A 26,805-nucleotide genomic window follows, 5' to 3' on the forward strand; every position below is an offset into this window, starting at 1 on the left:
AGAGTGTTGCTAGAATGAAAGATGACACGGAAAAGTGGAGTTTCTGGAGAAAAATGTGTCCCGCCTCCGCACATGTGCAAAATGCTTCAGCATTTTTAAGTGTCAAAACTTTCTTACACTTTGAACACACAGACCTTAATTATAGTGATGTTGTTGGACTTTGCATCACACGTACTTGTATATGAAGGAAATTAAATGAATCTCAAAAGCAAAAGAACATTACTACGGTACCTAATTATTTTTTGCCAAATGACAAAAACTGTTGTTTTGAACACCTTTTGTACCTCAAGTGTTTTAAAAACAATAGACGATGTAAGTAATTTTTATATTTTTATAGAAAAATATTCAGTCTGTTTGCCGTCTTTTGACCAGGTCAGGAATGGAATGAATGGAGCCCCCATCTAGCAGTGAGGATAGGAATTGTGCTGGCTGTCGAAGCCTGTCGCACTCCTCCGAGACAATGATAAATGGCTCACAGACTAAATTAAATTATACTGGAGAGTGTTGCTGGAATGAAAGATGACATGGAAAACGGAAGTTCCTGGAGAAAAACTTGTCCCACCTCTGCTTTGTCCAGCACATATCTCACATGGAGTAACCAGGATTTGAACCACGGAACCCAACGGTGATGGGCCAGCACGCTGCCGCCTGAGCCACGCAGGCTTCCTACTTTATTGATAAAGATGGTTATTGAGTGTTAGTTGTTTGACATTATTGCATTTGCAAACAATATTGTATGTTCTATACTGTTAAAAAATTTGTTGTGCACTAAAATGTACAAAATCGTATTATCCGTGTTTTCAGTTATCCATGCTTCCCTTACCCGTGGCAGCAGGAAGTACAATGAGTACAGCCAGCCTGTTGTCAGGTTACGAGGTGTGGATAAAGAGTAACCAGCCTGGGGCTTCATAATCTTTACTGAAAATTATTACACATTGGAAATATTATCCCCTTCAAAGTATGTTACAAGTGTTATTTTTTTAATAACCACCTATTCAATACAAAGAGATCTCTTTTAAGAATGAAATAGTATTATAAAATGCTAAGAGACATGTTTTGCCCATATTAAGGGCATCATCAGCCTCGAACAATAATAAGAATTTTACAAACTTCTGCAACATTTTCATTCATTCCTGATGTCTGAGGGTCGCCAAATCATGGATCATCTTCAATCGCTTCTCTTCCTTCTTTGAATTTTTTTGAACCAGTCAAAATATTATTATGGGATAAACACGTATCACTATATACTTTGTTTAACAAATTTGAAATTTCTGTAGTGGATTTTCCAAGTTTTATGATGAATTTCACATTCACAAGCTGCTCAACTTTCACACTCAATATCTTTTTGATGGAACTCAGGTACATGAGTTTCTTTGAATGGCTGTTACAGCGACACTGTTGGTTCCACATCACCACGAGTTGGAGGATGAATGGAGGGGGAGATAGGTTACATTCACCTACTGGTGTCATCATTACCAGGACCACAGGGAGTCAGAAAAGAATCATTCAGGTTATATCTTAGCCACACCTCGTATATACACACTTCACGTTATAATTCTCATGTTAGGTCCGTATTGATATGTACGTAAATACAAAGTATGTTACAAGTGTTATTTTTTTAATAACCACCTATTCAATACAAAGAGATCTCTTTTAAGAATGAAATAGTATTATAAAATGCTAAGAGACATGTTTTGCCCATATTAAGGGCATCATCAGCCTCGAACTCAAACCTGTATGGTGAAAAATCAGGATCCTGATTGTTCTTACAAGTCGTAAAAAGAGGATATCAATGTAGGTGTTAGTCTAAACATTGTCTGTCTGTTAGGTCATCAGCTCAGAGGCTGGTTGGAACCTCAAATAGCACCACCAAAGGTTATGCGGTTATAAGGAAACCAATGGCAGCACCAAAATGAGGCGTACTAGGCAAGACGAGGAGTGAGGTAGTTTGCCATTGCTTTCCTCACTGGGTCAGAAAGTGCTATTGCAGCACGACTGACCCTATGAGCAACACCTTTCATAACACTCAGATGCACTAATCGTGCTCTGAATGCCATTACTCAGCACCACCCATACCCCAGCAGCTTCCATATTGTCACAGCCATGGATGAGACTGGGACTTCGGTGAAAGCTACACTTTACTCTGGCCTGTGCCAAGAGATGGACACAAAAGTACTGTATCCATCAAGAAATGGCAGCGGGCAAGTCTAAACATTAAACAAAAATATATAATGTCCTTGGTTAAAATCGTAGTATCAAGCTGCGTGTCACAAGTTCATAAGATTATACTTTTCGGAGCGTTGAGTCAATGCGTTCAAAAACCTGCTGAGGGTAGAGCAATAAACAGCTCAATCTTTATAATGAAACAGGAATGTGTTTCTTTGATAACTCCTGTTGGAGGATAAGAAAAAGTAAAGCTGATAGACTGTTAAAGATGTTAATTTCGTATGTTAAGATAAGACAACAGTCTTCTTAAGTAGCTGTTCAGCTGTATATAGTCTTATTTAACTGGCTTGAAGGTGTGAAAGTCGAATGTGTAACAATAAGATAACAGTCTTCTTTAAGTAGTTGTAGGAGCAAGGAAAAGTATTCGCATGTTTATAGTTATCTTGCTTGAAGGAGCGAAATTCGAAGGTATATCGATGTTGATAGAGCTTTTTGGTGTGAAGTCTGTAACAAGAGGAGAGTGAATGCTTAGGAAAGGTATTTTTGAAGAGAATGTGGGTTTAAAAAAAGAAAACATGGAGAATGTATAAAACACTTACCCTTTCGTCTGTAAAGATGTAAATAAGTTATGGAAAGGTTAGTTGAAGAAAAACAACGTTATGTGTATGTTCATTTATTTCTGTAACTGTTATGGTGCTAACAGTTGCTATGGTAGCGTTGAATGACTGACACTTTTGCCTCTAGTGCTGTATCGATGTGAGATTGGCTGAGGAGGGTGTGGTGGAGGGGAGGGGGTAGGTGGGGAGTTAAGTTTATGTGTTGTTGGTTGCGAGAGATTTAAGTGGTCTGACAGGGAGGGAGTCGTGTCAGGTTGCGGGAGAATTGTGGGGGCGGACATGAAGGGAGTCAAGGTAGTTAAAGTAGTGGAGGTTCTAGAAGATGTTAATTTAAGATTTTTAAGAATGTAGTTATGTTTTGGATTTAGAGTTTGCAATAATTTGAGTAAACTTTCGTATAATGGATTCTTGACTTCAATCAAATCATTGAGGTTTAGATTTTTTTATGATCTTTTTATATATGTTTAGACTAACACCTACATTGATATTCTCTTTTTACGACTTGTAAGAACAATCACGATCCTGATTTGTCACCATACAGGTTTGAGTTTGAGGCTGATGATGCCCTTAATATGGGCAAAACATGTCCCTTAACATTTTATAATACTATTTAATTCTCAAAAAAGATCTCTTTGTATTGAATAGGTGGTTATTAAAAAAGTAACACTTGTAACATACTTTGTATTAATATACACACTTCACCAGCCCACGTCATGAGCCATATGTCATGGGCTACGTGCAGATGGCAATTCTAGCAGGTGGTTATAATAATGTGATTTGGCTGTGTATACTTTGATCACTAAAGTTCAAATGTATGCACTTCCTTCACACCATTCTCATACCAGTAATATCAACAAGAGTTTGGGCAAAGAACACAGTGTTGTAAGTTCAGAGGTAACCAGTGACCATACTCCGCAATCATCTATATAACATCTGAAGAACCGTATTGCAAATCTATTCCTGAGCCTTTTGGTGAATCTTCTACCTGGCAGACTAGCAAAGTCAACAGTAACTTAGAAGACAAAATACTGTGTAGTCGACATACTTTGTCCTTGTGGCAGCCTCCGCATGGGTAATAAATAATAATAATAATAATAATAATAATAATAATAATAATAATAATAATAATAATAATAATAATAATAATAATTGAAACTGATGTAAAATTTACAAAACTAATTTTTGTTCTATTCCTTGTCTCTCTTTCTATATATTTGTTTTGCTTTTTTTTGGTCTACTTAATTTTTCCTTCACATTTTTCTTTTATGTACTATACACAGTCTGTATAACAGCTACTGTAATTATAGATTTCCTCTGTTGTAGCTATATCATCATATAAATAAGTGGATATATACCAGACAAATACACACAGATCTCCAGTCAGCACTCAATAATTCGGATGCCAATATCTTATATATATGGGTAAAATTTTGAAAATAAAATTTTAATTATTAATATGACAGCCACATTCTGGTAGACTAATATGTTAAAAAACTGGGTGATGCAAGGGACCAGCAATGACATTCCAATGCACCGTTACTACCCCTTTATCCCCCCCCCGCCCTCCTCGCCGATGCTAAACACAAGAAGCATCCACACATACCTTGCCAGTATGTCTTGGCCAGTTGGAAGAAAGCCAGTCAACCGCAGCCTGTACATAACTATGGTGTCAAACAAGAGAAAGTATTTTTGTTTACATGTTGCAGAGAAAAATTAAAATTATTGCAAAGTTTAGAGTCCAGTGTTTCTGTGACAAATGTGCATAAAGAATAGGGCATCACAAAACAATTTCAGGTATATGAAAGTACAAGGATACGCTGAAGGCATCTGCTTTGTAATGAGATGTTGAAACAACAGTTTCCAACGGAAAATGACTGAAGATCTGTAGTAACACAAGGCTGCAAAAGCTGTACATAAATGATATATGCAGGAATCATCTAACGGGGTTTCAATTTGTCATGTAGAATTTCAGGCAGCAGCTGAGAGACTTGCTATGCAAAAGAACATTGAATTTTAAGGAAGCAATGGCTGGCTCTATAATTTCTGCAGCCAGCATCGTACTGTTAATAAGAGAATGTTGGGTGAAGCACTAAGTGCCAATAAAGGTTGTGTTAAGCGTTTAGAACACAATTTGACACTAATTATGGCTGGTATTACACTATCAAAGAAATTTGTCAAAGATCTTTTGTAAAATATATTTATAAAGTATATGACAGTAAATTGGAGGAATATTTTATAAAATGTCCTTTCATAAAATTTCTTTGATAAAAAGTATGAGCATCATGCTATAACAAAACTGCTTATTTCCAAGTATGAAATGAATGAAATGCTGTACAACACAAGGTGCCAAAAAAACCAAACCCCATGGCACTACAGCCCTTAAAGGGCCTTGGCCTGCCAAGCGACCGCTGCTCAGCCCGAAGGCCTGCAGATTATGATCTGTTGTGTGGTCAGCACGACGAATCCTCTCGGCCGTTATTCTTGGCTTTCTAGACTGGGAACACAAGGTGCCAGGAATACAAAAATAAAAATTTAAGACAGGAAGTACATTTAAACATAGTGGAGCTGATAAATACTATACAGGAAGGGTGCACAGTTTTGGACATGAAAAAGGAATTGAATGGATTATGTAGCCAGTACTTGGCTGAAAACCTGAAATTGAATATGACGTTTACATTATAAATTAAATTTCTTCCATTTATTAAATTTTTATTATTTTTAAGCAACTTTCTTTTTTCTCCCTTCCTGATACAGTAACTCATGTGACATTACCTAAATATTAGGTACGAGGTTATCCACCTTTCAATACACTACAAGTAAAATGGCAAAAAAGATTTTTAGACCATTTCACAATTTAAGGGACCGGTTTCAACCTAACCTAAATATTGGCAAGTTATTCAATGTATGTACAATCACTAAAATCCCTTACAGTATGCATTATCACAAGGCATAAAACCCACATTAAATATATAATGACAATATAAAAGACACTTAAAACACCAGATGTGGAATTCAAGTAAAAGTTTTGGTAAATTGACCACTTGTAAACGAGTTCTGTTCGACTGGAAGTCTGAAGTGTGTCACTCAGTTCACATTTGTTCCTTGTATGTGTCCAGTTTGTTGATATTATAAGTTTACACAATGTTAACATTTTATTTTCTTAAATTATGTTTTAAAATGTTGGCTGAAGTTACCGTATCTTATGTGTTTGACCCCTCAGCGTCGCAGCCGTTTAAAGAGCTTCCTATCCCGCGGCCGGATGAGATTTCAACTACGCGCGACTGAAATACATTGATTCACTTAAAGCGTTACTACTAGTATAAAAGTGGCCCGATATTCACGAAATTTGGAATTCCTTATGGTAGAACTATGTACATGAAGATAATTACATAATTGTTTCACATTTCCTTAGTAATTTAGTTCCGTGTGATAGAGTTCGAAGCACTCTTCGAGACAGAGACCCAAGGCACACTCCTGGCAGCAGTACACCGATGTCATCTTTTCACCGTGTTTTGAACACGCGATACAACGTCTCTGAGGTTTGGATTTCTCACTCTTGGGTGCTAATTTCCTGATAAAACGTATTTCCTGCAACCTTGGAACTGTATTATCTGATGCGCGCCGGCCTTGAATATTTCGTTTCCCGCCCGAGAAGCGTATTTTGTACTACGTAAACAAACCTTCCATCAGCTGAAATTGATAAGATAACTGCTCAATGTTTGTCCCTGTGACTTGTCTAAATATTATTGGAGAATCTAGGAATCATAATTCACTGTTGAAAGCTATAGCCTCCTACACAAAATTTCCAAGTACTGGTTCCTCCTCATCGTCACTCTCATCATTTACCATTGCTACATCATCTATTTCATTATCACTCCTGCTAATACTGCCACTACTACTTCCGACTAAACTTTCATTTGAATTATACAATATTTCAAGCACGCTACACTCAGCAGGAGCTAGCCATTGAGCGCGGTGCGTCACACAAGCTGATGAAGCTGCAGCGGGACCGAAAGCGGCAGGACGAAACTGAATGAGGGGAATAATATTTATGACGAATCAAAACAACTCGATACATATTTCAGATTAAAAGGTCGATACATCGTCTTTCAAACGAGATATATACCATGCACAACTGCTTCTCGTGTCGTATGACAGAAAGCAGCACTAACTGATGCCTATACAGAGTACTCGTAGAGAGTTACGAAAAGACTACAAGCTGAGAAATAAAGACAAATATAATAAATAAACCGCACTCTTAATACAAAATTAGAGCAAAGAACATCACACGAAAATACAAACTTCTCAGATCATCATTTCTTTATTTTATTCTGTGGGAATGAATGAAGCAAACGGACTATTAAAAAAGCAGGGATTGGTGCTTAGACATAATTGACATATACTTATCCTTGCAAAAGCAGCTACACTTTAACGATTTTCAATACTTATTTAGAACACTGATAAACCCGAAAATGTCTTCTTGGAAACAAAACAATTTGCATATCCATAACACCAAAACTCTCCGCGCTATAGCCGTAAATGCGAAACCATGTATGGGTCTATACCACGTATAGAGGTCGGCGGCTACGGAAGAAAAGGGGGTCTATACCACGTATAGAGGTCGGCGCTGAGGGGTTGATAATAGGTGATCAGCGGTTGTAAATGAGAACCATATAATACATGGGTATTGTCCTGTGGCAAAGCTTCTTAAAAATGTAAGTTGTACGCAACCGGTGAACTAGGCTCAAGAGTATCCTGCTGACCATGTCAACGTAGGAAAATATATGACTGCAAGGGAGAAGAAAAAGATTGTTAAAAAAGATAATAATATGTTAGAAGGTAAACCATAAGCAAAACTGTAAAAGACTTACCCTTCCTCCGTATTCCCCAAATGTCGAAGTGTTGGCAATCTGAGGGACACTGTGCTCAAGTTAGTGCCGAACTGCTGGCTGAGCTTCTAGTAGAGGGGAAGGATTAAGTGAATGGTCATAGGTGGGAGAAGTCGGGGGAGCGCTGCCTCTTGCATGGGGGAATATATTTTATTTAAGCTTAATAAATGTACTGGTTATGCGGGAATGGTGACATTGAACAGGCAATGTAATTGTTCTGATCCTTCGTTCACATTGTAATTTGGTTAGAGAATTGTTCTAAATACATATATAAAATCCACTATGTGATCAAAAGTATCCCGACACCCCCAAAACATGTTTTGTTCATCTCAGGTACATTGCGCTGCCACCTACTGCCAGGTACTCCATAGCAGCAACCTCAGTAGGCATTAGACATTGTGAGAGAGCAGAATGGGGCACTCTGCGGAACACACGGACTTCGAACGTGGTCAGGTGATTGGGTGTCATTTGTGTCAGAAGTCTGTACGCGAGATTTCCACACTCCTAAACATCCCTAGGTCCACTGTTTCTGATGTGATAGTGAAGTGGATACGTGAAGGGACACGTACAGCACGAAAACGTATAGGCTGACCTCGTCTGTTGACTGACAGAGACCGACAACAGTTGAAGAGGGTGTAATAGGCAGGCATCTATCCAGACCATCACACAGAAATTCCAAACTGCATCAGGATTCACTCCAAGTACTATGACAGTTCGACGGGAGGTGAGAAAACTTGGATTTCACGGTCGAACGGCTGCCCATAAGCCACACATCACGCAGACCAATGCCAAACGACGCCTCGCTTGGTGTAAGGAACGTAAACATTGGGTGACTGAACAGTGGAAAAACGTTGTGTGGAGTGACGAATTACGGTACACAATGTAGCGATCCGACGGCAGGGTGTGGGTATGGCGAATACCCGGTGAACATCATCTGCCAGCGTGTGTAGTGCCAACAGTAAAATTCGGAGGCGGTGGTGTTATGATGTGGTCGTGCTTTTCATGGAGGGGGCTTGGACCCCTTGTTGGTTTGCGTGGCACTATCACAGCACAGGCCTACATTGATGTTTTACGCCCCTTCTTGCTTCCCACTGTTGAAGAGCACTTCAGGGATGGCGATTGCATCTTTCAAAATGATCCAGCACCTGCTCATAATGCACAGCCTGTGGCAGAGTGGTTACAAGACAATAACGTCCCTATAATGGACTGGCCTGCACAGAGCCCCAACCTGAATCCTATAGAACACCTTTGAGATGTTTTGGAACGCCGACTTCGTGACAGGCCTCACTGACCGACATCACTACCTCTCCTCAGTGCAGCGCTCCGTGAAGAATGGGCTGCCATTCCCCAAGCAACCTTCCAGCACCTGATTGAACGTATACCTGTGAGAGTGGAAGCTGTCATCAAGGCTAAGGGTGGGCCAGCACCACATTGAATTCCAGCATTACCGATGGAGGGTGCCACGAACTTGTACATCATGTTCAGCCAGCTGTCCAGATACTTTTGATCACGTAGTGTAGTTCTCCAAGATGTTCAACAAGGGGCCTTTGCTGGCCTGCTTAATGATGTTCATGTCTTGTTCGATGGTGAAAAACTATGATTAGCATCTGTCATATGTAATGCCATTGCTAAAAATGTATGCTTAACAGCATTAACATGTTCTGCATATCTTATTGTAAAGCTCTTGCCTGTTTGCCCAACACAGGTAGTTTCTCACTTAGTGCACTTTAACCTGTAAACCCCGGATTTAGAATATTTATTCTGTCCATTAACTGAGTGTGATTTAAAAAAATAAATTTGTATTATCATTAGTGTTTTATATCCTATTTTTAATTTATGTTTTCTTAAAATGTTAGTTACTTGATAAACATTTTGGTTGTTAAAAGTGAACGTTGAGAATTGCTTATTGGTCTCTTTTTTTGTTTCTCTAGGGAGGGTTGTTCATAGATGAAATTTGACCTTGTTAATAATACTATTATGAAATATTTGTCATTTGCTTCTTTTTTCTTTTTTTGCTAGTGGCTTTACGTCGCACCAATACAGATAGGTCTTATGGCGACGATGGGATAGGAAAGGCATAGGAGTCGAAAGGAAGCGGCTATGGCCTTAATTAAGGTACAGCCCCAGCATTTTCCTGGTGTGAAAATGAAAAACCACGAAAAACCATCTTCAAGGCTGCCGACAGTGGGATTCGAACCCACTATCTCCCAGACGTAAGCTCACAACTGCGCACCTCTAATTACACGGCCAACTCAGCCGGTAATAGTTGTTGTAACCATTAAATTTAGCTATTTCCTGAATGCCCTTTAGCTGTTTGTCGAGGTTGGATTTAGATAACAGAACAGTAAAAGCCCGATGTACCATACTGTTAGAGGCAGCTTTCTTCTGTGAACTCGGATGTAGATATTCCTTATGTATAGTCATCATAGTTTGTGTTGGCTTACGGTATATCTTGTAGGATGAAAACTCAGGATGTCTAGTAATAAACGCAGAAAATTTGGAGTAGAATCTGCTTCACATTCGATAGTAAATTTGATGTGTGGATCAATTTCATTTAGTTTATTAAGTGTGGAAATTGGGGTTGCTGTACTGTGGTCTAGAATAACTAGAATATCATCCATGTACTTATTTCAAAAGATTGGTTGTTCAAGATTTTATTCTACTCTAAATTGTATAAATAAATCTCAGCTAGGATGGCAGAGGCTAGCGATCCCACTGCCAATCCATGCTGTTGATATACTATATTGTTGAAGTGAAAATAATTATTATTTAGTAGCATTTTCAAGGGAATCATAAATTCCTGAATCTCAAATTTACGAGTTTGCTGTATTTTAATACCAATATAAGTGGTCCGTTATTGGATATGATAAATTTTCCAGCTAACTTATTCCTGGTTGCCAGTGTTTCACCCCTGTGTGCTAGGCTGGGCTCATCAGTTGGTACCCAGCACACCTACCAAGACGCATGGCTAGTGCATACTGTGGAGGCCACTGCATAGGCTAATTGTAGCTACCGGCTGTCCAATGCACTATGAGAGACTTTGCCTCATTACCAAAAATTGATGCCTGCTTGGCCATCAGATGATTACTTATTACTCATTACTCATTCGGAATAAATATTTCAGATTCCCTATGGGAATTAACATCTACCTGTATATCATTTGCTGTGTTTATCGAGATTATCATTAATGATTTTACATGATTCAGATATCGGGATCCTTGCATACTGTACATATTTATCACATCGAAGGAGTTTATTGAGTAGTTAGGTTGAATTTTGAAATCTTTCAAGTTGTTACATAAATCTGATGGATTTTTAATTTTTGGCTTGAAAAGAATAATTAGATTTTAAGAATTTTAAGAATTTTTGTATAAACTGTGTGGTATTATAAAGAGCAGTGTTTGTTGTGCTTAGATGCATTGTAATGCTCTAAGTATCTCATTCGAAAGCTGCCCCACGTAAGAAAACTCACATTGGAGTCTATAAATCCCTGAATTTGAGTATCGGTTGTGTGTTGGATTTACTGTATGTGAGTTATATAATATATATCTGTTTGTAATACAAACACTCCGCTATGAGTATTCATATGGAAGAAACGGGACATAGCTTCACCACTATAGACCAGGTCCTTCAGATCTTTAAGATTATTAATAAAGGTAGTTTAATGACTGAATTCGAAAAACACCTATATATTTTTAGATCAGCACTTCAATAAAAATAAAAAATTTCATAACATCACAGAAACAAAGAGCCTGGTCACAGAGCAAATTCCCAACTTATTGTCATCTCATAACATAAAAAGTAACAACTTTTCAAAAATCTGAAATTACAAATCCAGCATTAATACCCCTATATCAACAGCAGCCAACCTCCCATCACCTAACCACACCCCTTCTCCTACGCGTACCATCAGGGATCTTAACGCCCCGCCCACACCTCTTCACCCAACACACTCCCCGCCAACAATGACACACCCCTACAATACGAGGAGTAGAGGTAAAGCGACTGTCAGACCACCTCACACAAGCAATGCTGCCAGACATCTCTCCTAAAGTCTTAAGGGTAAGTGTCAAGAGGATTAATTCCACTAGTGTACTATCCCAGTATAGCACTAACATACTTTCTCGCCTATTTCACAGACTTCTACACTTCACAAGGTGTTACACTTACACCTAAGAATCCAGTTGAACTCCTCTTCAGACTTACATGGATGATAACTTTATAACATTCGCGACCTAGGCAGCGTACTGCATATTTAAGAGAAGAGGAATAATTTGCTATTTAAATGAGACTTGATCAAGCATCATCTACTAGCTATCTTGCCATCTAACCTGTACTTCACTTCGAATATTATTAATAATATACTCTTGTTTCATTAAAGAAAAGATTTTATTCTATAGAAGATTTAGCAACCCACAAATCATTTTAAGCTGAACATATTGATCTCCTGTATATACTGAAAAAATCTGTGTAAATATTGTGATATTATAGACAGAGGTATTTTTACGGCACACCTTCAACTGTACAGTCAATTAAACACATATCCCAGTGATGCCTTATATATATATACAACAACCAAAGGTACTCCTTCCACCCCGTCAACATCCACGCGAACCAACCACCGTTTATTTTACGTGGGCCCTCCCCATCATATTACCACAGGCTTCAGGAGTACCTCTGGCTCAACCTCAAAGACATTACCGACCTACGGTCGTGCAAGTATACTTGCGCCCTGCAATACGTACCCATGGCCAGTAGGCAGTAATGTTCGGTCTTTGAATGTTAAAAGCTTAGCGTAATATATATATATATATATATATATTCCAATATGGCAATCCACATCACATACGAGTGTTCAGCTATTAGGCCCAGTTAAGAATTGCTGGTATATCTAAACCACTGAGCGTATGTTGAACATTAAAGCTTGAAATTTTCTTCACCAAACGGAAATGAAAAATAATTCATGCAGTAGAGGGTTAAAATTACTAAATGGAAACAAACCTGCACTCATTGCTGCCTAAGCAAAACAAAGTTTTGTACAGTAATGTTCGGTCTTTGAATGTTAAAAGCTTAGCATAAAATCGGGGAAAAGCGTATATATATTCCAATATGGCAATCCACATCACATACGAGTGTTCAGCTATTAGGCCCAGTTAAGAATTGCTGGTATATCTAAACCACTGAGCGTATGTTGAACATTAAAGCTTGAAATTTTCTTCACCAAACGGAAATGAAAAATAATTCATGCAGTAGAGGGTTAAAATTACTAAATGGAAACAAACCTGCACTCATTGCTGCCTAAGCAAAACAAACTTTGAGGATGGGAAGGAAGCACATCAGCAGAAATTAACAATAGTGTCCTTCATATGAAGGATACTTCATAATGTATTTTCTTACTTGTTCTGAAAAATTATCAATCCTCTTGTGAACCCAGAATGAATGTTACACTATGGTGAGCGGGCGAATATTGAATTTTGATGATGTCTACTCAGTCACTTTACATCAACAAAGACTATTGACGATTGAAGTGCTAGATGTACATCAATAATATTAATGATAATATTAAAATTATTAGTTTTACGTCCCACTATCTACTAATACAATTTTCAGAGATGCAGAGATGCCGGAATTTTGTCCCTCAGGAGTTCTATTACATACGTGTAAATCTACCACCCCAAGGCTGGCATATCTGAGCACCTCCAAATACCACCCAGAATGAGCCAGGTTTGAACCAAGCAAACTGGAGTCAGAAGGCCAGTGCTCTACCATCCACGTTAGTCAAGCCTGGCAATATTATTTTTGTTACTGTTGTTGTTATTATTACTGGCTTTATGTTCCACTAACTACTTTAAGGCTTTCAAAGATGCTGAAGTGCCAGAATTTTGTCCTGCACGAGTTCTTTTACATACCAGTAAGTCTAGAGATATGAGGCTGGTTTCAAGACATCAAATACCACTGGAGTGAGCCCAGATTTAACCCGTCAAATTGGACACAGATAACCAGAGTCACTCAGCCCAGCAGACATGAATCAAAGAGATATGATTTGGACACAGAATCATTACAAATAGTACCGGGCAAGTTGGCCGTGTGGTTAGGAGTGTGCAGCTGTCCGAGAGATAGTGGGTTCGAACCCCACTGTCGGCAGCCCTGAAGATGGTTTTCCGTGGTTTCCCATTTTCGTACCAGGCAAATGCTGGGGCTGTACCTTAATTAATGCCATGGCCACTTCCTCCCATTCCTAGGCCTTTCCTCTCCCATTGTTGCCATAAGACCTATCTGTGTCAGTGCGATGTAAAGCAACTAGCAAATAATAATAATAATAATAATAATAATAATAATAATAATAAATACAAATAGTGAACTGGTTATCCTCTGACCACAACTGCAGCCAAGGACAGTTAAGTGTGACTTTCAGTCCAGAGAAAAGCTGAGAACGATGCTACTGTACTGAACAATGATGTTATAGCAACCACATGTGTCCACCTAACTGCAAGAAAAGGTTGCATGATGTCAATCTTCAGTCTGGATACCATAATAAAGTCCAAATCATATACCCCAACATCACAGGACAGGTTTCACATGGGAATAACTTTGTACAGAATGGACTCTTCAGTATTTGTCTCAGACACAATACACAACTAATGTAGCAAGCTGAGATGTTCTGGGGTGGAAATTCATGCAGTTTCTGCACATCTCTCCAAGTGATTTAGGGCTTCTCAATACCAGGACATCAGCCTCCATCTAACTCATGGTATAAACGATACCATTAGCATGTTGGAGAAGAATGGTATTTGTCTTCATGAACATATGCCTCCTTCTTTGATCTGAAGCAACAATGGCCTACTGAACGACAATTGTTATATTCACCCAGACTGGACCATGTTGTTCTATATACATTATGTTTCAAGTACCCTTTACAGTATTCTTTATTAAAGCAACCAATGTACCCTCGATAAAAAATACTGCAATGTAGTCAAAACAATCAAAGCACCAGCAACTAGTACCCTTCGTGACACAAAGTAATTGGCTGAAAAGACATCAGTCCTGGAGTAAAAATACAACTGAAAAGAAGCAGCTCATCATCATCATCATCATCATCATCATCAAGATTCCTTGCCTAGTTTACACATGAATCAAGTGAGTTGGCCACAAACTTGGATTCGGGAGATGGTGGGTTCGAACCCCACCACTGGTAGCCCTAAAGATGGTTTTCCGTGGTTTCCCATTTCTACACCATGCAAATGCTGGTGCCATACCTTAATAATGATACCTTTCAGTGTTAAAGCAACCTTAAACCACTAGCATAAAATAATGAAGAAAAGAAAATGAATAAATTAAGGTTCATCTACATTTTGTCAAAAAAAATGATGCATCCCTAAGCTTTCAGAATGAGCTTAAATGATAACATTCACTAGAAAATACCTGAAATGCTGCTTGTCATTTACCTATATTAGAAATATAGAAGTTGTTGGTGCAGTGTGTATTCAACAAACTTATATATTGAAGTGTAAGACAAGAAATGTTTTACTGCAAACGACCATGGCACAGGAAAATGTGCACAAATTTTAACGTTGATTCATATGTACAGTACAAGAGTCTACTACATTTCCTGTCAGGATGTGTACGTAATATACATAGAAGAAGAACAACAACACAGTCCAACTTGAGAGGACAGAGTAATGTGTCTCCTTGTTTGCTTTCCCATAACTAGGAGAACACTAAATTAAAATTGCACAATAGTTCTCTTATCAGGCATTAGCTATCTTAATAGTCATAATCATGTTAGGAGCTTGCCATTTGAGTCATTCCATAATCTGTATTATACCGGTATTCATTCTATGAGGCATTAGTTAGTTTGGTATAAGCTTTTACATTTACCAATTAGAGTTAATCAGAACAGAAAGCCATAAATTAGGAAGAGTTAGTCTCTAGCACAGGTGAAACTTAAAATATATCAAGAACCATGCAATTTTCCCCTCAAGTATATTCTCCATTAGATACAAATATTTTATTCTTCTTTCTCTTTGCAGGGTAACAGAGATAATCACACCTTAACAAGGCAATAAATAATACACTAGATATATATTTAAGTACCAACTCACCCCAGAAATGTATAGCCATTTTTGTTTGCAATGATCAGGGCATCCACAAGCCTAAAAGAAGAAAGGGAAGAAATAAAGAAGCATTTAACCACTACAGCAATTTAATAAGGTTATACATCAAAGTTTTGTTTAAATATTTTATACATACTGTTAAGAATCACAAGCTACATAGAGACTACAAGTGAAGGAGGAGAAGATTATACTGAAAAAGGTTTTGATAAATTTCCGTCGCCACAAATAAGTAGGCCTATATAATAGGCCAGAGTTACTTATTACCATACAGGAGCGAATATTCCACGCATATTTTTTCCGGGATTTGCATGCACACATTATTTGAAATACAGTTCTACCGGTACTACATTGCCTCAAACATGGATCCTGTTATACTACAGCATCATCCGGCCTTTGTATTTGCAACGTAAGCAGCATGCTAGAAGTAAAGTGTGAACTATGTATTAAATATGGTTACAAGTTCTTAGCGTTATTGAAGATGCAGAGAACACTGGAAGCCGCACAGCAGGAAGTAAGTACTGTTTCAGAGAAAGTTGTCCTCGCGACTGGGAAAAACACAAGCTGTGACTTCAAAAAACAAATAGAGTGAAACTTTTCAATAATGGACACCCCTATTAAGAAGTGTCTGCAATTCAAGAAAAAGTGTTTATTCCACTCTGACATAATCCTTTCATCAACTGAAAACAATTTTCCGCAGATGTTTTGGAAAAAGATATCCTGCCTAATCCTGAACTTGTCAAGCCAGCCCACGGAAACTTTATACTCGTGATACCCTGATTCTTGAGTGATTTTTAGTACATTTTCATGAATAAGAGGTCCACCCACAAGCATGCTGTTGCTATGAGCATGACAAAACCATTCAAATATTGCGCTGTTAATTTTTAAGCCCAGTTTATTGGGAAATGAGCATTTACTTCATTTTCATTTCCAGTCCACCATTTAAGGATGTCACTTTTGTTCCTTAAAAAGTCACTGATCTGCATTTTTTCAACAGAAAACCACACGGCCATGTCTTGAACACTTTCCCTTTCGTGTAGACATTGGTGACTTCAACTTTTTCCTTTAAAGCAAGTCATTTACGTTTCTGTGATATCACAGCATATATAACAAACACTTTCCAAGAAAACCACAAAGAATAAAGTCTACTGCCTGCATTTTTAAAAAGAAATACATTCAGTAGCAACATGAAACATTGCATGTTAGTTAAAATACTGTCAACTGTTGTGCTGATTCCAGGAATTGTGAGTTTTCTCTCAGGTTGTTTGCTATTAAAAAGTTTTAATTGCATTGGGGAGGTAGATTTCATTATCCGCATCTGTTATTAAGAACGTCCACTGTTGAGAAATAATAATGCCATCAAAATCCATGCGTTTCTGCTGGTTTCCACTATTCAGAGGTATCCGTTACAAAAAATTTCAATGTAATACTTTTTTTTTAAAACTTTTGCTATTTATTTTACGTCGCACCAACACAGATAGGTCTTATGGCGACGATGGGATAGGATAGGCCTAGGAATGGGAAGGAAGCGGCCATGGCCTTAATTAATGTACAGCTCCAGCATTTGCCTGGTGACTGTAATACTCGCCGGGCATTTTGTGCAACTTGTTCATATACAGCTAATGCCAAACAGCATACTCATTAAAACAAGACACAGGCAAAACTAGCACTATTACAAATATCAGGTAAGCAAACGGCATGACAATTCTGATGAGTAAAATCGGAAGTGAAGGAAAAGTCATATTCCTTTCTCAAGTTCATTTTACATGAAATCTGAAAAATAAGTGTGAATGACAGGTCCTTGAGCCCATTCACAGCAATTTGCTGTTGGATATAAATGTATATTTTGGCCATATTTTGCTCTTTTTGGGATGTCAATGTCTGCTTTGCCCCGAGTATCACGAAGGTGAATGTTTTCCCTAGTACTGTAAGAGAGGGCCGTGAGCCCTAACTTCGCCACATACAAAGGCATAAAATAAATAAATAATAAATAAGAAGAATGCCCCCATAATAACAGTCCATAAGTAATGTGTGCTTGGAAGAGACCAAAATATGCCATCCTTAGGTAGTCACTGCTACCTAAATCCCTCAATATATATAGGCCACTCGTGATTTTTTTTATTTTTTTTATTTTTTACAAACATGATCAATATGTGTTTCCCAGTTCAATTTGGCATCAATATGAAAACCCAAAAGTTTGACTGACTGACTTTCAATATCATTGGATAATCCTAGTGTGAGAAATTGAGCTTTATCCTGATTGCACAACAGCCTATTGGATGAAAACCAATGCACTATAGTTGCAAGAGCTTCCAGTGACATCTGATGCAAACCGGAGATGCTCTGCTGTTTTATAATTAACGTTGTATAGTCCACATAGGATATAAGAAGATGACATTTGACATTTTGAGGTAAATCATTGACTGCCAGAATGAATAAAAATGGACCGAGGACAGAGCCCTGTGGCACACCAGTTGTAACTTTCTTCTGGAGTACTTATTTTTAATTGAGACAAACTGATATCTGTTATTTAAGTATGAGTTAATTATGTTCAGTGAGGGATACTCGATACCATACATCTCAAGCTTTGCAAGTAAAATTTCATGATTAATACAATCAAAAGCTTTACTTAAATCACACAACACCAAAGAGATTGCCTGCTTGTTTTCAAAAGCTGTTAATATCTGATTAACAATTTCAAGAATAGCAGTAGTAGTACATCTACCTTGTCGAAACATAAACTGACAGTCGGATAAGAGATTGTAGGTTTCAAAATAATTGCTAAGTTGATTGTACAAAAGTGATTCAAATATTTTAGAAATGATTGAAACAATTGAGACTGCATGGTAGTTCCGAAGAAATTCTTTGTCCGCACTTTCAAGTACTGGAATAACTTTAGAAGATCAGGAAAAACTCCAAACTCTATACACTTATTAAAAATAAAAGCTAGAGGTTCAGAAATCAAATATATTATTCTTTTGATGATGTAATTAGATAACCAATAATAATCCATACTCTTAGAGTTTGGTAATTTTAAGCTAACTTTAATTACTTCATCAGATGTGATTTCAACCCAATGGAAAGTGTTTCGGCGGGGGGTTGATTGTGAAGAAAGTCACTTGCAGCTGTACCTGTTGCCTTAATTTTATCTCCGATTTCTTTTACAGAGTTTAAGAAATAATTATTCAGTTCTTCCGGATCGAGAAATGTGTCTTGAGTTCGCGAAGGTAGTAATTTACTACATTGGAAGACACGATACGCCTGTAAACTTCCATTTGAAGGGACGTTAGAGAGATTACACGGTAATAGTTAACAGTTGTATTGTTATTGATTATATTCGCTCTTCATATTAAAATATTGCATAGTTGGCTACAATCGTGAACAAAGGGTGTAGTGTAGTCACGTAAATATAAATAAAAATCAGCTGATCTTGTATTCCAATCATTTGTAGTTCTGAGTAGGTAGTTAGAGTATCCATAATTTATATTTCGCTCCCTCGGTCTTTCAGTATTTATGAGCGGTTAGCTAATAATAATAAAGTCAATATATCCCAGTAATTGCAATTCAAGTGTCTGGAGTAGTAGGAGTAGTTTTGACAGAAATATTTTTGAGAAATTATTGCAGACAACCTCATATTTTTCAGTAGGCCTAATTAAGGACACTTTTATTCTCTGTCCCGTGGAGTAGGGAAAATAATAGTAATCCACCAGCTGTAATAATCACATAACCACATTTCAGTTGAGAACTGTAGTGAAGATAAGGTATATTAGATAGTATCTTGCCTGTTTTTAGGCCTAATTGCAAGTTTCATTTCTATTTGTGCTTAATAATAACCTATTGTAATTAGGACACGTCTGAACATAGTTTAAAAACTGTTGTAGTGTATTGTAGTGACTTATTAGAAATTAGAGTGCTTATTCTATTATTTTGAGTAGTCTTGCGAAATTCAAGCTTTAATTGTAATTTCAATTTCAGTTTGTGCTTAGTATCAAAATCAAATCAAAATCTCTTCATTTGCAAATGAGGTGTCTACCTCAGTGGCAAATGGTACACTAAAATACATTATTGTCAAGCACTAAATATTAAATTAACAAGAGAAGAAAATTTTTCTATAATACAATATTATACAATTTACGCTAACAATTTTTTCTCTTAAACACACAGCTCATCCTTAATAAATTTATATTGTTTACAAAATTCTAGGTATAATATCTCCTGTACTACTTACAAATATAGTCAACCGATATACAGTATGTGCAGTTACTTCAAATGATACTATACAACTGGTATAAGATTAAACTTTACATTGCATTTATTTACTTTTTTTACCCATTCAGGAACCTAAGCAGCATTACGATCTGCTGCATCTTAACCAGAGCCCCTTTTGCCACCACATTTCAGAGCTCCTGAAGGGCCTTCACAGCTACCGTAGCGGTCCCAGGGACCTCGAAGTCCCCACTGTACTTGACCCCTACAGGCAGTCCCCTAATTTGGCTGTCCAAACTCCTTAGACCAGGGGATGGAATTAATTTATTCACACACATTTTTTTTATTTACAATAACCTGCACTGGTCGAATGCCCTGTAACACTTCATTTATTTTCTCCGTTGCTGTTTATTCTCTTCTTGAATATCTGTACAGATTTTGGAAAAGGATCAAACACTACCCCTGTTCCACTCCTTCACACCCTTCCCAATGAATGAAAATTCACCCCAATCGCTTCTGCTAAAATTCCTTCTAATTTTATATTTGTGGTCTGTCCTGCCGATATAATTATTTTCCAACTGAAGCCTCTCATGGATATCTCCCCATGCTTCTTCTCTTGTATAGGCTCTATATAATCCTATAAGTCTAGTTTTCTCCCTTCTCTTACTTAAAGTTTCCCACCCAAGTTCCTTTAACATTTCTGATACACTACTCTTTCTCCTGAAATCCCCTGTTACAAAGCTCACTGCTTTCCTCTGCACACTATTTTTTATTAGGTAATCTTTACATCTTTACTGTCTTTACATCGGTCTGTTTTCAGACCAACTTTGATTTACGGGAGTGAAAGCTGGGTGGGCTCAGGATATCTTATTCATAAGTTAGAAGTAACAGACATGAAAGTAGCAAGAATGATTGTTTGTACAAATAGGTGGGAACAATGGCAGGAGGGTATTCGGAATTAGGAGATAAAGGCTAATTTAGGAATGAACTCGATGGATGAAGCTGTACGTATAAACCGGCTTCGGTGGTGGGTCATGTGAGGCGAATGGAGGAGAATAATGGACTCTGTTATGGAGGGTAAGAGAAGTAGAGGGAGACCAAGATGATGATGGTTAGACTCGGTTTCTAACGATTTAAAGATAAGAGGTATAGAACTAAATGAGGGCACAATACTAGTTGCAAATCGAGGATTGTGGCGACGTTTAGTAAATTCTCAGAGGCTTGCAGACTGAACGCTGAAAGGCATAACAGTCTATAATGATAATGTATGTATGTATGTATGTATGTATGTATGTATGTATTCTTGGTGAGGATCCCAAGCACTGTTTGCATATTTCAATAATGGACAAACCATACTTAAGTGACTTTTTTCTTTTCATTCTTTATTGCATCCTTTAAGTAGCCTCATTATGACATGTAACGATCTGTATGCTTTCCCAACAATGTCATCAACATGACCCTTCCAGTGCAAATTACTTTCAAATTTCACACCTAAGTATTTGCACTTGCCATCTTTTGGGATAACTACCTCATCCAAAGTATATTCAAATTCAGGTTTAAAGCTCCTGTTTGTAAAAGTTGTAACAGTTGATTTGCCTCCATTAACCTTCATATCATTTTCTTCAACCCATTGTTGGATACTTTCAAGGTCCCTTTGTAATTCTGAACAATCCTCAATGTTGTTTTTTTATTTCCCTATAAACAATTATGTCATCTGCATACAATCTTATTTTTGATGTTATATTGTTCCCTAAATCATTTGCGCATATTAAGAAAAGTAACGGACCGATTATACTGCCCTGTGCAATTCCCTTCCAAACTTTCTCTTCCTGCGACACATAATTTCCTACTTAAACTTTCTGAACCCTTGAATTTAGAAATATTTTTATCCAACATGTAACTCTTACGTCCAATCCTATTGCCTCGAATTTCTTTAATAATATTCCATGTTCAACTCTATCAAAGGCTTTGGAAAGATCTATGGCTATGCAATCTAACTGACCTTCTGAATCCAATTGATCTGATACGTCCTGCTGAAATCCCACCAGTTGTGCCTCACAAGAAAATTTCTTTCTAAATCCATACTGGCTCCTCATGAACCAATTTTTATCATCACATATCCCTCTGATGTACTTTGATATTAAACTCTTCAGTATATTACAAACTATGCTGGTCAGGCTGATTGGTCTGTAGTTCTCTGGTTTCCTTTTATCATCCTTTCCTTTATAAATTGGTATTATTATAGATTCCTTCCATTCCTTTGGTATTACACTATTATTTATGACATAGTCAAAGAGAAATTTTAAATAAGGCACTATGTACCACCCCATTGTCTTTATCACCTCCCCAGTAATTTGATCACTTCCTGCTGCTTTTCCTTGCTGAAGCAGTTGGATTTCTCTGAAAATGTCTTCATTTGTAAATGAGAAGCTTCTTGTTTCGATCTGTGTCTCTCCCTCTCTATCTTCTGTTTCAGTTTCCAACTCCTGACAATCATCTACTGAATCTCTGAATTCCCTACTACATAGGTTTGCTTTTTCAGTATCTGTTAAATAGTGTTCACCCCCTTCTCCCATCATTGTAGGAATTTGGATTACTTTTTCTTTTTGATTCCTGATATATGAATACAGTTTTTTCCATTTCCCTTTGTGGTCATTACCCTCTTGAAGTATGCCACTCATATAATTCTCTTTTGCTTCCTTTTTCACTCTATACAGTTTCCTCAATAGCTGTTTTCTAGTTTCTCTACTCTCCCTACCCTCTTTGATTTTCCTGTTTACTATTCTACATTTTCTTTTTAATTTTCTTATTTCCCTTTTATAATAAACAGGGTCTGAGGTCATTTTACCCTTCTTAACTCTTCTCTCCTTCCCAAGTGATTCCTTTAAATTTAGCCCAAAGTGTATCCACATTACTCCCTTCACTTATCCAACAACTGAATTGTGATTTAAGGTAAGTCCCAAATTCATCACCTTTAGTTTTTCTGTACAATTTCTTGTCTTTTGTAACCCTCTTATTAAGCCTTTTTGGTACGAGTCCTACATCCATTATTACAGCCTTATGGTCTCCTATTCCTTCAATTACCTCAGTTTTATCAACAATTTCCCATGGTTTAACCAAGAATACATCTAGTAAGTTATTGAGACGAGTCGCTTCTTGTACTACTTGAGTAAATCCTCCTTCCCAAATTAACTTATTTGCCAGTTTCTGTTCATGGGCCTCACTTGCAGCTCCATTCCATTCAACTTCAGGTAAATTTAGATCTCCCCCAATTATTACCATATCATTATTATTGTTTTTATGAGTATAATCTATTATTTTCTCAAATATTTCCATGTCTCTTTCCTCTCTCCCAGGCCTGTATGTTCCTATAATTCTCACCTCCTTCATATTATCACAAATTAATTTTATCCCTAATATTTCATCCCTTTCATCAGTAAACCATTCATGTGAACAATAAGTTTCCTTCAGCAAAATAAACACACCCCCCCTCCCTTTTTATCTCCTCAGTCTCTATGATAGACTGTGTACCCTTCTGGAAGTACTTCTCTATTACCCACCCCTTCTCTCAACCACGATTCCACTCCTATCACCACATCAGTCTCATAAGATTCCATCCATGTACCGAATTTTAATTGTTTATTTTTTACATTTTGACATTTACCAAGAGCAATCTTAGACCCCCTTCCTCCCTAAAACTTGACTGTTGCAATTGGGTAACTTGAAATTCCTTACTTTCCTAGGTTTCATTTTCTAGTTGACTGAGTGAGCTTGAAGTACAACTGGCTCTTTCCTTTTCTTTGCTAGGGGCTTTACGTCGCACCGACACAGATAGGTCTTATGGCGACGATGGGATAGGAAAGGCCTAGGAGTTGGAAGGAAGCAGCCATGGCCTTAATTAAGGTAGGTACAACACCAGCATTTGCCTGTTGTGAAAATGGGAAACCACGGAAACTGGCTCTTTCTACTAGTTTTCCTGGTCAGTATTATAACTCAAGTGAGTTGCCTGTTTTACAGTACCGGTACATATCTTAAGATTAATAAAATCTAGAATAATATTTGCTATCTTTCGTTTACCTGAATTGTTTAGATGGAGGCCATGTTTTGTATAACAGTTTCTCTCAAAACTGCTGCATTCAATAACCTGAGTATTCCGAAAATGTTTACAAATTTTAACAATATCTGTATTGACCTTGTCCACTTCAATGTTCACACACGAGTCTCTACTCAAATCATGCCTGTGGGGCACGTTCACTACAAAGACGTCAGTGTGGGTCAGCTTCCCTAGTGTATGTTTAAGTTGTGAATTTACATTCTTGGTGTCGTCGTGAGCTACGTCGTTCGTCCCACCGATGATAAGCACTGCATCGCCGCTCCCGAAGTTCCTAGTTGTTTCTTCTACGTTTTCCAGGACACTGCTGATAGAAGCTCCTGGAAATATTTCTCTGGTTGCTGCTACATTCTCGTCGTTTATCACTCCCGCAATTCCCCTTCCTTGGCTATCACCAAACCTTTGCTGATTTAGGCCTAACTGGGTCTTGAATCTGAAATCTAGGCCTAAATTTTAACCTCGCCACGGCAACGGCAGCGGATCGCGATGATTTGATTTCACGCGCACGATCACTTTCTTCCAGATTTAAATTATTTAGGGCAGAAAACCTATTTCTGGTGTTTATTTCCAGAAATTCATGTCTAGATTCCTTCTTAACCGGCCATCCATGAACTACTTGACACCACGTGCTCGAGTTTGTTGCTGGTACCGTACCGGTAAGCCTATATCACTCGAAGAATGGTCAGTCCCAAATTCTAGCGATCGCAGTCTTTCTTTTAATTCTTGATTTTCAACTTTAAGAGCCTCATTGTCCTTTTGTAGAATGTTTATAATTTCTAATGCACTTTTGTATTCATCATCGATTGTTTTCGGTGCTTCATCGTCAACGCCGTCGCCAATTACAACATTCCGAACACACTGGTCACAAATCCAGTCAACATGTTCATTAGTTTTTACGTCTCTAGGGCAATTTCCGCACTTATAATGCCACCATCGATCACAAGAATCACACAACATTCCATTTTTCACTAATCTTCGACATTTTCCGCACTTTTCGTCACATTTTACGGTTAATTTACTCGGAGGATAAAACACTACGTCGTCATTACCGGGCGCCATTTTGAAAAGTAGCTCTTCAGCAGAATGTTCAGTACCGGTACTGCTGTATTTGGAAGAGCCAAAAAGTAAAGTTGTATTATAATTATGATACGTCTGAACATAGTTTAAAATCACTGTAGTGTATTACAGTAGGTATCTTATTATAAATTAGTGTGTTATTCTATTAATGTGAAATATTTGTGTAGTAGGCCTATAGTATCTGTAGTAGGTAGGCCTATGTATAGTACCGGTATATGTTGTATCTGTATTAACTCTCTTACTAGAATTCTGTTGCAGTAATTAGGGTAGACTTAACTGCAGTTTAGAATTGTGTGGACCTAATTCTTGTATATTACTTTCAGTTTTCAGTAATTAACAGTAATTTTCATTCTGTTAGGGTGTTGTAAAAAAAAAATTGTACAACTAAGTACCGGTACCGTAGGTAGTATTGTAGTGTTGTAGTAGCTTATATTAATTACCTTTTTGTTGTGTGATCTTTGTAAATTATCCTAGACAATATTTCTTTCCTTTCATTTTTATTTGCACATAATAAGTTATTTTATTTTCCCTTTACTTCCCATTATTCCGTAAATAATGGCTACGCAGTGCAAGTGTAGGAACTGTGGGTGTGGCCAGGCATTAAGGAGCATGGGGGAGGAGTTGGAGAGTTTGAGGGAGATAATTAGGATTCTCTCAGAGGACAGGAAGGAAAGTAGGCCTCCTTTAAATTATGTACAGGATACAGTAGGTCTAAGGGAGGGATGGGAAGGAAATGGGGGGAATTGTAGATGACAGGTGGTCTAATGTTTTAAGGGGAAGGATATTGCAGGCTAAGGGCTCTGTTCAGGATAAGAATTCAGGACAGGTGTCTGTGAGAAATCGGTACGAGTCACTGCAGGTAGAACAACCAAGGGAAGATGAGGAACAGGGAACTGTTGCTGAGATGTGTGGAAGTAGGAGGATGGGAAAAGGTAGGAAAGGGAAATGTAGTGTAGTGGAAAGGAAAAGACAGGTGGAACAGGGTCATGGGAGGGAGAAAACGGAGGAGGAAGTAGCTTCTGCAGAAGTGAGAGAAGATAGGGCTGACCAGGAGAGGAGGGGATCAAATGATGTGGGTAGGGTTGAGGCTCTGGTCATGGGGAATTTCCATCGTTAGCCATGTGGGGAAAGTGTGTGGAGGAAAGGAAACCAGGGTAGAGTGTTACCCAGGAATTAGGTTGAGGCAGATGTTGAGGAAAGTAGAAGAGAAGGAAGAGGGAAAGGAGAAGGTGGTAGTGTTTCATGTTGGTACTAACAACGTAAGACAAGCAGGTATAAGTACCAACATAGTTGGGGATGTGTGGGATCTGGTAAATGCAGCATGGATGAAGTTTAAGAAAGCGGAGATTGTTATCAGTGGAATAATGTGTAGGATGGATACTGACTGGAAGGTGATTGGGGATTTAAATGAGACTATGGAGTGTGTATGTGGGAAACTGGGAGTGAGATTTCTAGATCCTAATGTGTAGGGAGGAGACAGGGATCTGCACTCAGATGGCCTTCACTTAAACCCGCAGTGGTACATATAAGTTAGGAAACTTGATTGGAAGGGTTATAGGCAGGTACATTCATGGAAACGGTGTGGCCTAGGGAGCGGTGTTAAGTGAACAGGGAACTGGAAATCAAGT

At 37.9% G+C, this 26,805-nt stretch overlaps 1 protein-coding gene across 4 annotated transcripts in view; it reads right to left on the reverse strand.

The window, feature by feature from the left end:
• Window positions 1–26,805, reverse strand: part of fal (falten) — a 641,611-nt gene that overhangs the window by 151,659 nt on the left and 463,147 nt on the right. For all 4 annotated transcript variants that reach the window (XM_067141683.2, XM_067141684.2, XM_068226329.1 and 1 more), the window contains one exon: window positions 15,775–15,825. In XM_067141683.2, coding sequence (XP_066997784.2) covers window positions 15,775–15,825 — 51 coding nt within the window. The remainder of the gene's footprint in view (window positions 1–15,774; window positions 15,826–26,805) is intronic.

Source organism: Anabrus simplex, chromosome 2 (genome assembly GCF_040414725.1).
Source record: "Anabrus simplex isolate iqAnaSimp1 chromosome 2, ASM4041472v1, whole genome shotgun sequence".
NCBI classification, from domain to species: Eukaryota; Metazoa; Arthropoda; class Insecta; order Orthoptera; family Tettigoniidae; genus Anabrus; species Anabrus simplex.